At 37.0% G+C, this 12,337-nt stretch overlaps 1 protein-coding gene across 3 annotated transcripts in view; it reads left to right on the forward strand.

Moving 5' to 3' along the window:
- The window catches only part of Tenm1 (teneurin transmembrane protein 1), a 559,933-nt gene that overhangs the window by 450,825 nt on the left and 96,771 nt on the right, over positions 1-12,337 (forward strand). For 2 of the 3 annotated variants that reach the window (XM_028753445.1, XM_028754112.1), the window contains exons 21-22: positions 6,929-6,949; positions 12,062-12,294. In XM_028753445.1, coding sequence (XP_028609278.1) covers positions 6,929-6,949; positions 12,062-12,294 — 254 coding nt within the window. The remainder of the gene's footprint in view (positions 1-6,928; positions 6,950-12,061; positions 12,295-12,337) is intronic. The other variant, XM_028754767.1, reaches the window with a different exon arrangement.

The raw sequence follows: 12,337 nt of genomic DNA on the forward strand, positions 1-12,337 counted from the left end.
GGGCAGAAGGGAAGTGGAATTCCGGAGGGGCGGGGTTTGGGTAGCTGTTGTGCCCTGGATGTCCCTGGCTCCCAGATCTATCTCTGGGGTTTAGGGAGTGAGATGGAGTTCTTACCAGCTGCTCTGAGTGCAGTGGCTCCTGGATGACTCAGGATTCAGTTTCTCCACAGGACAGGAGCAGACCGACTCTGTGTCTGCTCCAGCCCAGAGGACCAGGCAGGGGCAGAAGGGCCCTTCAAAATTTCTTAACAATTTTTGTCTGACTCAGGTTTCTCTGAGAATCTATTTCAAGCTAAGTACTCTCTCCATAGCAAGAATATACCACCCAAAATTGTTCCCATATCTTAACATGTCATTATTTTCCTTCCTTTAACATCCATGTTCCCACCAGCCTGCCAGCAACCATTTCTGTAATGAAGCCATATCATAGAATCATGGTTAAGAGAGCCTTTTAAATAAGACACAGATTTTTGTGTCCTTCTCAAGTCTAACACTCCTCTGATTGGCTGTCATAGAAATAGGATAGCTAAATGTACAATGTCAAATAAGTCCCTATTTGATTACAGCCCAAACCATCAAACCAGTTCATGTCGGCACACATTAACCATCATGTTTACATAGAAACTAATGTAGTTCTTATAACAAGCACCTTGTTATGGAAAATAGATTCTTCTCTCATACAATACATTCCAACCACATTTTCGCCTCCCCCCACTAATCCTGCCCCCTAATCTACCTTCTCCTCCAGATCCACTGCCCCTCCATTTTCTCTTCAGAAAAGAACAGGCTTCAAAGAGATGACAGCCAAACAGAACAAAACAAGATACAATAAGACAAGGTAAATGCCCTCAAATTGAGGTTGGACGAGGCAACTCAGTAGGAGGAACAGAGTCCTAAAAGCAGGCAAAAGAGTCAGAGATACATATACTCCAACTGTTAAGAGCCCCACAAAACACCATGTTTTAGAATCTATACTGATTTGCAGTCTATGTGTATAAAATCATTTTCATATCATTGGTGGCTTTATATATTTGTTATTACTGTCCTAGATGTACATTTTTCTGGGAAAAAATAAGCTGATTTTAATAAGGCCTATCTAACTTTAGAATCAGAATGTTTATTAAATTCTACTTAAATAGAAACTTAATTTTGTGCCAGTTTTGGTGATGGTGTTCAAATCACTTAACTCAATTTCTCCTGCTTGAAGCACACTAGTTATTTTATCTCATTGAATATTTTTTTTTGGAAGTACAGACTGATATAGTCCTTATGTTTGTTGTATTCAAATTGTGAATGGAGGAACAATATCAGGATCACATTATTATAGAAAGAGGAGAGAACTCTCCTATATCTTGACTCTTTCAGATCATACATTATACAATTTCCCATGTCCTCTACCACCTAATATGTAAAATTGAATCCCACTTTACACTTCAAACATCTGCTTTCATGTCTCATACAGAGATCCATATATGGATCATTTTGGCTCAGTGTTTGATGACTTTGTGGGAGGACATAAAATTTGTCCCAAATGGAAACCTCCTATATTCCCCATTTTTCCAACCTTTTTAATTCCATATTTGACCATATTTAATAATTCCAAATTCCACTTTGCATTTCGAAGGTTGAAAGACTATATAGTCGTCTGACCTTACCCCAGTCAGTCCAAAACATCCTCCTCTGAGTTTTCTTTTCTCTGATTTCAATAATCACTTCATTTCATTGGTTGCCAGTCATCTCCCATGTCTGCCATGGCCATTCCTCATGAGCTGAACAGGACCAGAAAGAAATGTTCAAAGATATTTTTATTGTTAAAAATTTGCCAAGTGAAACATTACTTCTTATTACTTAAGTCTATAGTAGTCCATTCCTGATTTCCTGTAGTATTGGTCTACAAATATGATTCTTAATGCTTTCTTCTAGTGAGACTCTCAAGTAAGATAATAAAGAAGTGACACTTATAAGGTCATTTAACTCAAGTGTTTCAAAAATCACATTTTCAGAAGACCTTTGAAGAGATAAAGTTTAAGATATAAAGTTTAAGTCTTGATTTCCCTGTGAATTTGCTTGTTGTTTTAAAATATATATGTGCACAAATACATATGTACATATTTTATTAGTACAAAATTGATATCACAGATTTGAAAATTTAATGTTTATTAGAAGAATCCATGAGTATATCATGTCTAGTACATACTTGACACGTTGTCATTTATAATTTGCTTAATCATTTTCAATTGCCAGAAAGTTAAATACCGCTTCATCTTTAAATGTATTTATGAAAGACAGATAGAGGAGGGAGAAGAAAAAGAAAAGAAAAAAGAAAAAAGAATTTTTCTTTATAATCAACTTAAATCATGAAATATCTCTTTATTAGCAAATTCTAGAATCTGAAGAATTACAGAAGTAACTTCCTTCTTCTATTGAAAAGATTTTCACAAGTATAAAATGAACTGTCTGAGATTTCTGAGCTTTCTCTTCTTCACATACTCAAGTTCAACTATATCTCATCAATTATGACTGTTACTTTTCTCCTTTGATCTTGGTTAGCCTCAGGGTCGCTTTTTGCCTTTCTAAAACTAATAAGGATAATTATATAAGTAAAAATAGGAAACACCCTGCCAAGAACTTTGTATGAATTCAAATATGCAATATACCCTAGCTCACGTCTCATCTTCTAATTTTAAAGTGCTATTAGAAAACCCATTAGGCATGACTGGAAGTGATTTGTTCTTTATAGAAACATCATACTTCTGTTTTTTCAAAATTCAGTTGTTCTCAAGATATTTATTTTGTTGTTCCATTAAAATTGAAAGAGAAAAGAAAATAAGAGGATAGAAAATATATCTTGGTACCTTGAGCAATTTGGACTCAACAAATGTCAAGATGACATGAAACTTTCTCTAGAGATATTACTATTTCTTTTCCAGTAACTAGTTAGTATTTCTTGAATGACTTACAGGACTTGACTCCTGTCATTGATTGGAAATGGAGGACACTTGGAAGAGCACCCACTTAGAAGCAGTTAAACCTGCCGAGGGGCGTTGAAACTTATAGAAACTCTTCTAAAGGATCAAACAGAATCTTAGCTTTGAAGAATTCTATGAATAGCTGAGATATTGCCACAAACCACCATTTTGTTCTCAGAACTAGAACTACAAATACTAGAAACCCTGCCTGTAGATAAAATAGATGCCTATCCCCTACCTGAGTTTAATCTCATATGCTGGCAGCAGCTTTAAAACACAAGACAAATAAGTTCTAATAATAATCAGGAACAGAGCCATAGCAATGGAGAAGTTAGTCTGAGATGACATTTGTTGGAACTAGGAACTCTAAGAACTCAGTTACAGACAAGTGTGGATTCATAACCATAAAGAAAAGAAAGACACAGAAAGATAGGAATGAAGTCTATTATTTCTGGTCAGGTATAAGGAAAAAAGCTAAGAAGAGAGTAAACAATGCATGAAGGGTTACAGCCATCACCAGCAAGACTCTCATACTCCCCTGACTGACACTAAGTCTGAACACCTGATGTAAGGTAGGCATGGTCCCTATTTCCTATCTTTCAAAAAACACACACACACACACACATACACACACCTAAAAAAAGAAAAAAGTAATGGGCCAGCATGTAAAGTGAAAGGAGATAGACATAAAAGTACAAATATGGTATGATTACATTTATTGTGAAAGTACAGCATAAACAAATCCTTACAAACAAAATTCAAGACTTGTGGTTGCCTGGGACAAAGTAGGGGAGGAGGAATGAATGGAAAATGATAGTTAGCAAATAGGTACAGAATTTCTTCTTAAATTGCTTTATCATAAGGGTTGCATAAATAAATGTGTTTGAGAATGCTGAAATTCATGTCTTACAAAGATAAATTTTATGACATATAAATCACATCCCAATACTCTTCTTTCAAATTCAGGAGGAACAGTTAGATGACCCTTGCTATCATATTTGTACTGAAAAAAAAATCAAGGCCTAATTCACGATCCTCTCATTAGGAGTGTGTCTTGCTCTCAAAAGAGTTGTGACTACTCTTTTCTCTTCTTAACCCAAGACAAAATTCAAGGTTGTCAGTTACCAGGTAGTAATGGCCACTGATAGGCCTTGGCACTTGTGAAGAGTTCACACACTGGCAGCTCAGTATGTAGTTCATTGATAACTAGACAGCATGTTCACTCTGGTGGTAGTTCAATCCTAAATCCTTAACTAAAAGTAATTCTAAGACAGAACAAGGTCACACACTAGAAATAAATTCCATCATTTTCACTTCCTCCCTCTGAGATGTTAATGAGAGAAGCTGCTCTGCATAATATGGGACATCTTCCAAATTCACAATGACATTATTGGCAGGATCAGAAGCAATAGCGAGAGAAACAAACCATCTCCCTCTCTGCTCCTTGCCATCACCTAAGGCTTTCAAAATACTTTGTAGACATACAAATAGTTCCTGCTGTACTGTACAAATACAAACCATTGTGGATGAGATCATATTTTAATGAGGTCCATCTAGTATTTTCACAACTAGACTCTTTTAGAAAAACTGTCTTTGTTCCAGTGATTAGAGCCTGACTCCAACAATCATCTTACAGAAACTGCAAAAATGATGTCCATGAAACAAAGAAAAGAAACACAAAAGCCCGAGGCCAAATTTCTAATCAGAGCTCTGCTTTCTTACTGGTTGACCTTTGTGGCAACCCACAGAATACCTACCCTTTTGAGATGGGCCAAGCAAACAGAAGAGCCAGTGGAGTATGACCTGTGGCCATGCTAGTATCTCAGAAAGATGCTTTTGAAGAGAGTTCAGCCTATTTTAGCAGATAATTTCAAGTGAAATAATTTTGTATCTTTTCTTCTTCCCGGACATTTGAAGAAAAAAAGGAATATTTCCTGGTTTTTTATAAAAAGGTTTATTATCTTCATTTCTTCAAAGTCACCTAGGGGCCAGATTTAAAAGGATTTTAAAATTAAAATGACTGCATTTCACAGATGATTATAGCCTTTTATTTCCAGGCAAACTTGACCTAAAGTCAGGCCTACACACAGAGTGAGCCCCTCATGTGAGAAACATCATACCACATCACCCATTGAAACATTCAAGGCAATACCCTCTGTCAAGAAGCGATTAGATGAAGTGCTTACTAAAAGTTCTGCTTCCTTATGGCTGACGATTCTGTTTTGCCCACCCCAGTTGCCCTTTGGAACACAGATGGCTGGAAGACATAAGGCTTTAATAGTTGATGTGTATGATGTTTTATTGAAGCTGTTTTGATGTAACAGTTTCAATGCTAAGGACATCCTATTATGGTCTAAAGGAAATTCTTCTTTTTTTAATTCTTGAAGATTTCATACATTTATACAATTTATTTTGGTCATATTCATTACTATTAATTTCCTCCAGCTTCCCCTAATGCCCTTAACCTGACTCTCTCCAACCTTAATACTCCACTTTTGCTGTTATTAAAAATTCTTATTTCAAATATTGCTGCTCACATATGTGAATATGTATGGGGCCATCCCCCATACTGGTATATGGGCAACTCCCTAGCAACCACGCGTCCCTAAAGTAGAGTAACTTTTGCTCTATCATCAACAACCATAGACTGGAAATAGCTCTTCTGCCAAAGATGAGGCCTCTCTGGGACCACTCTGCAATTCACACTGGAAGTGTGACTGGCTTGATTTTGTTCAGGTACTGTGCAGGTAACTGCAAGTGCTCTGAGTTGATGTATAAAGCAGCCATATCACATCAAAAGTCTGCACTTCACAGCTCCTCTCCTCATCAATAAATTCTCACTTTCTTTGACAACTCTTCCGTGATGTTCCCTGAGCCTTGGGTGTGGGGAGATTAATATAAGTGCTTCATCCATTGCTGATCACTCACAGTCATGTACTCTTGGTACTTCGACCAAATATGAATCTTTGTATTAACTGCTACCCACCACAGAAAGATCTTTTCCTAACCAAAATTGACAGTAGAAAAAAAAATGGAGATACAAACATAAATATTTGGAAGACAGTTGAACACTATAATCATTTAAAATAACAACTGTAGGTTTCCACCTAGGAACTATAATCTTCATTGTCATGGACTCTTTCTCAGGTTTACTTTATCAGGCATGAAATCTTTTCTGTGGAACATGTCTCATACCCATCAAAAAGTGGTTAGTTGCCTCCATAATTGTCCTAACACTATGGCAATAATTGGCACATCTTACCAGGCAGGTCAATATTGCAGCATGAAGAGAAAACTCCCATACTTTTAGGAGACCTTTTAAGATAGTGTCATTGATTGTATACACAGATGTCTGCACCTTATCTCTGAGGCCAGATAACTGGCTTAGAGTTGAGGTTGGGATGCCTGTCCTATACATGCCTTTAAAGGAAGATCCAGTGGTTTTACATTTCCATCGAGGAGTCGGGGCTATCAAACTAAAAATTAGAATATTCCTTTACAGTGGCTACTTTTAATGTCCAAACCCAGTGGTTCTTCAACTATGCATCAAAATCACCAGCTGAATTTATTAAAAATACAATCCCTGATCCCTACTTCCATGTGTCAGGATTCTGATTTAATGAGACAAAAGAGAACGCCCAGAAAATTGCACATGTGCTAGAACCATTGGTCCTGATGCAGATGGCCAGAGTGAAGCTTTTTTAATAAAACTGTTTTAGAACTTTACCTGTCCACCAAACAAGACATGTAACTACCTTGACACCATCTTATAAGGAGAACCATGGAAGGAGTGAGTCAACTGTAGCTTCACAATGACTAAATGATCCCCACGGTGTCTCTCTAATTGCCACAAGCTGAGTCAGGAATTGATGTGTCTGCTGGGATTTCTCTTGTTGAATGATACTGATGACTCTCTATTTATTTTTACTTGCTACTCATGGATACCTTGTGCACCCTAGAAACAGAGATACCAGACATAGGTAAGCAAATAACACAGGCATCTGCCTAATGATCCTCTTACTTAAGAAGCCGTTCTCTAACAAATTAAAATGTTCTAAAAGGGAAAGTTTGCTTCTTAAATAAGGTTAAAGAAATAGTTGAAAGTTGGAAATTATATTTGGGTAAGTGTATTCCAGAAAAAGAAGGTCAGTATATTCAGTAGTCATTTACTGGAGGAACAGAACATTCAGAAAAGAAAATAAGAGAAATGAGAGATGACAGTTCAGTATGTCATGAGAAAGTAAGGCCAAAGTCCCATCATGTTTCCCTAAGGTAATATCACAAATGAGTGCATAAGTTCAAGTCCACTTAATGTTTTTATGTTGCAATGATTTTTCTCCCAAGACTCAAAAATATAGTTGTATTACACTAAGATGCAGTAACCATGATGACCTTCCTTTTTTAACTGAGAGTTGCTTTTTTGCATTTGATAACTTCCTTTAATAACATCTTTTCCCTTTGATATAACTAAATGGGTTATATTTTCTCTCACTAAAGGAAGTAATTGAAAAGCTCCAAACTGACCATTTACCAACAAGGCCACATAGTGCTGAAATTAGTGATGAGGATTTCTATTCCATTCATCTGTGCAGTACATTTGTCACAACTGCTCAAAATTTCTGAAATTTCAAAGGAGAAAATTGAATTTGCTCATTCCCAAGTGCCAGTTATCATCAAAATAGCACTAGTAAGGGGGTTTTGAATATGAATCAGATTAAGGGATTGCCACTTCCCAAGTTCTCAAGCCCAACCTCAGCCTCTCAGCTTTGGCATAGCTGGTTCTTTAAGCAAATTGGTTGCCAATTTGATTACTAGTAAACTATTGCATGTTATTAATTATAAGCATTAACTGGCCATTTAAGTATTTGTGTGATTTAAGTGGTATTAATGATATGATCACTGCTAACTGGAAGAACATGACTTAAGTTTAAAACTAACCAGAATGTGACAGAGTGAGTCTAACATCTAAGTTACAAAAGAAATCCTCAAATCTGTCAAATTGATATGCACTTAGTCATGAAGGAGTAAAGCAAATAGTAATGTAGTGCAGCGAGTTTGCATGTTTTCAGAAAGCACAAAGAAACCATTGTCAATGGAGCTGAAGTCTACTTGGGAAATGGCAGGAAATTGCATATCATTAAAGTGTATATTCTTGCCAAGAAAATAACATTAATCAAATTTGAATTTGATATGTTGGGCTATTCCCTTTTCTAAAAGCCAGTACATAAAGCTGATGAACAGCCTTGCTGAACAAAATCTGACAAGTTCCACAGTTAGGAAAAGGTAGAACACCGGTTGCCTTTTCCACCTTCAGATCAAGAGTATTCTATTGGCATTTTGCACACGTATTCACATGTGATCTAATCTAATCTTAGTAATGGCACAGAACTGTTAGTGACCCTGGGCAAGCCCCTTATGGTTCTGGGTTTCCCCAGCTGAAATTTGAGGTGAATACTAATTCTAACTAAGCTTACAGGCACATTGGAGATTCTCAATAATGAATGACTGTAATGCATTCCAAAGTACTTTTGTGCGAATAACATTTCTCTTGGAAAAATAGCCCATGGACCCTACCTAAACAAAGCATGATTAATCTGGTTCAGTTGAAATTCCACATAGGGGCTACCCAAGTAGTAAAGATTATTTCCAGGAAGAGTTGTAACCCATCCTTTACTTTAGGCAGTTCTAAGTGTGCTGGAGGAATATTATTCTGAAGATGAAAAATGAACTAAATTTGTAAAAAGTTTTACTCAACCACGTATTTGAGAAGCCTTTGCTACAGAGATGCTTTTCTGGTAAAAAGGCCAAATCAATTTTTGGAATCTGGTGATGCCCTTTACAATTTGTTTACAGCACCTGTCATGGTGGTTCCAGGGTTGAAGAAGTCCCTGGAAACTACTGAGTTATCTTACTTGAAGAAGGTAACGAGAACAGAAAATCAGCTACTCCAATAGGTTCTGATTTTTTTCATTATAAAACTATAAACTGAGTTTTTAAAGTTACCATTTGCTAACTTTATAATTATTAACATACATAAATAAGTTTAGAGGGCAATCGCAAGTAAGAGAATGCCAATCCTTAGAAGAGCTCTTTCTTCTGATAGCACTCACGCCTCCACTTTCATTGGCTAAGTACTCAAAGCCTGAAGTCTCTCGTGCCTTTACTTTTATATCATATAGTCCAGTTGCTGTTCAACACTTACTGACTGAACAATGACCTTTTCGGGCACTGTTTGACACCAAGGACAAAGAGATGGATATGGATTTGTCTGCAAACAGTTCACAGTGTTTTTAGGAAGAGTTACATGAAAAATCAGTGCCTAGAACCAGCAATGCAGTCTTGCTTTTTAATATCATTTCCAAATAAACAGAGCCATTGTCCTCCAGAAGTGGCTGATTCTAGTATCAGGAAAGGGGGAAATAAAGAAGAGTCGAGAACATTCTTGCAGTGACAGAAGTGATTAAGTCTTAACATAATGATGGTGGTGGTGGTGGTGGTAGTGGTGGTGGTGATGGTGGTGGTGGTGGTGGTGATGGTGGTGGTGGTAGTGGTGGTGGTGGTAGTGGTGGTGGTGGTAAACATTTATCGAGGCATGACAAAGGAGCATATAATCCAACAGAAAGAGTTCTTATTGGTAGCAATTGCGACAACTTACACAACAAGAAATAGACTCAGGTTTTGCTTGCTGCAGGCATAAAAAAAAATAAAAGTCTATGGAGCCCATAGTGATATAAATTATTCATACCTTTCTTAAATAAATGAGAAAAATAAACTACCCATAGGAAAATTATAATTTGTGTGATGCTCTACTCACAAGGATGTAGGATGTAATTCCTGATAGCTTAAGTCCTGTCTGTGGATAGTCACTTCCCTCCAGAAAGGACACTGTGGAGTGTTTTATGGTTTGATTTGGTTTGTTTTGGTTCTGTTCAGTTCGGTTCAGTTCGGTTTGGTTTGGTTTGAATAGTCAGGGAAAATGGCTCCATCAGAAGATCAAGGTCAAGCCTGGCATAAAGAAACTGTACTGATTGTTTACAACCTAGGTGTAATTTGGTGAAAATAACACTGTTCCACCGAAATGCCACAATTCCTATCTATTTGTTACTGGACAAATTCCAGTAACGTGAGTATCCTATAGAGCCACTGACAAGTAGTCTTAAAGCTGTAATAGTCACCAAAAACAAGAAAAGTCCAAGAAAATGCCACAGGCCAGAAGACAAGATGACTAAATATAATTTGGTGGCTTGACATGGAAAAATGATCTTAGATTAATAATAATAAATGATAATAATAAATAACAACAAACTAATGGACTCTAAATAAAACAGAGTTCAATCAATAAAAAAAAATACCCCACTAACACAAATACTACAACCCTTCTGCTCTGATAGTCACATTTTCTACACTAATACTTGATTTATGACAGTCATCATACCTTGCTTACTTATCACTCAACCCGACTAACCTGTGAGTTTCATGAAGGAAATGGTTGTATCTTACACACAAGCTGGTCTCTGTGCCGTAGCTTACTTCTTGAGCACTTTTCAGGTTCTTAGAAGATGCATTTTACTGAATTAATAAATAAGAACACAAAATAGATAGAAATGGCACCCACGAATGCTCCAGGAAGAGATAATGTGAATTTGGACTAATGACAGCAAAGGTAAAGGTAATGACAGAAGAAAGTAGAAGGAAACATCAAAAACATGATGTCGCATACATATGAAAAATGATAGAAAGGATTTGGAAAAGAATGACATATGGTTTCTGGCATCAGACCAGTGGGTAGTAAGCAGACCTTTCAGCACTAAACGTATTAGAAATAAATGGGAAATTGTTGCTTTCCTGCTAGCTCTCACAGTTTATTAGAGCAGGGAACACTGATACTTAAATAAGTCATTTAATTTATATGCATTCTGCTTAAGCATTGTGCAAATAATGCAATATAAAGGATTAGTGTACTACATCCAAAATTTTGGAACACCTCTATGGGAGCAAGGAATCAGAATAATTATGAAAACACTATGGAGAAAGTGGATACAACCAGACAACAAAGACAAATCTATGTATACAAACATGTGAATATATATATATATATATATATATATATATATATATATATATATGCAACACAACACAAATAGAGTCAGTTGGATAAAAGTAACCTCAACTACTCAACTAAGAAACTCCTTCCATCAGAGACAGGCTTTTGAGCCTGTCTACTGGGAGTAGGGCATTGTTCTAATTGCAGATTGATGAGAGTGGGCTCAGCCCATTGCCCTTGTGGACAATGTCAACCCCAAGGCAGGTCATCAGGGCTGTATAAGAAAGCAGGCTGAGTAATACATGGAGAACAAGCCAGTAAGCAGTGCTCATCCACGGTCTTTGATTCAGTTTCTGCCTCCAGTTTCCTGCCCTGAGTTTCTTCTGCCTTGGCTTCCCTAAATAATGAGTTTTAACCTATAAGGTGTAATAAATCCATTCTTTCCCAAATGTGCTTTGTTCAAAACAACAAAAAAAGAAGTGTTGATTAGTTCAAAGGGGGGATTTGGAAGTTTGACAGTGTATCTCTGACACACCTCTTCAAGATCAACAGTCTTCTAGCTTGAAATGCTTTTTAATTGACAACAGGCATGTAGAGAGACTACAACACCCCCAAGGAAAGCCAAAAGTCTAAATCAGTTTATGGAGGGGTGGGGATGGAAGTGAAAAAAACGAATGTTTATGCTGAATTCAGTGAGCTTGAGGTTGGCAATGACACAGGCAATCATCCAGCTGGTAAATGGACAACAGACTATGAAAAGTATCTCCTGAGATGTTTTTCTCTTCTGTTTCTTTCTACTCTCAAATGGACAGTATCGAAATGTCAGCATCATTACAGGTCTGCAGGATGCATTGGATCCTCTCACACCAGGACCCATTATTAGAAAAAAACAAACAAACATGTGTCTAGACCCTTGGTACATAAGCAGGAAGATACATAAATTCTTTCACCTATTAAAATATTTTTTTCATTTTGTGACAAAAGACAGACTCCTGGGGTCCATGTTGAACAAATTGCTTTTAGTAACTTATATTTTCCTCTTCCTTAGCACAAGCCCTGCACACAAGTACTATCTGGCTATGGACCCTATGTCTGAATCGCTCTACCTATCAGACACCAATACTCGAAAAGTCTACAAACTGAAATCTCTCGTGGAAACAAAAGATCTCTCTAAGAATTTTGAAGTGGTAGCAGGAACAGGTGACCAGTGCCTTCCCTTTGACCAAAGTCACTGCGGAGACGGCGGGAAAGCCTCAGAAGCTTCACTGAACAGCCCTCGAGGTAAAAATAAATAAATAAACAAACAAACAAACAAACAAACAAA

The sequence above is a fragment of the Grammomys surdaster genome, unplaced genomic scaffold (genome assembly GCF_004785775.1).
Source record: "Grammomys surdaster isolate TR1022 unplaced genomic scaffold, NIH_TR_1.0 60, whole genome shotgun sequence".
Taxonomy (NCBI): domain Eukaryota; kingdom Metazoa; phylum Chordata; class Mammalia; order Rodentia; family Muridae; genus Grammomys; species Grammomys surdaster.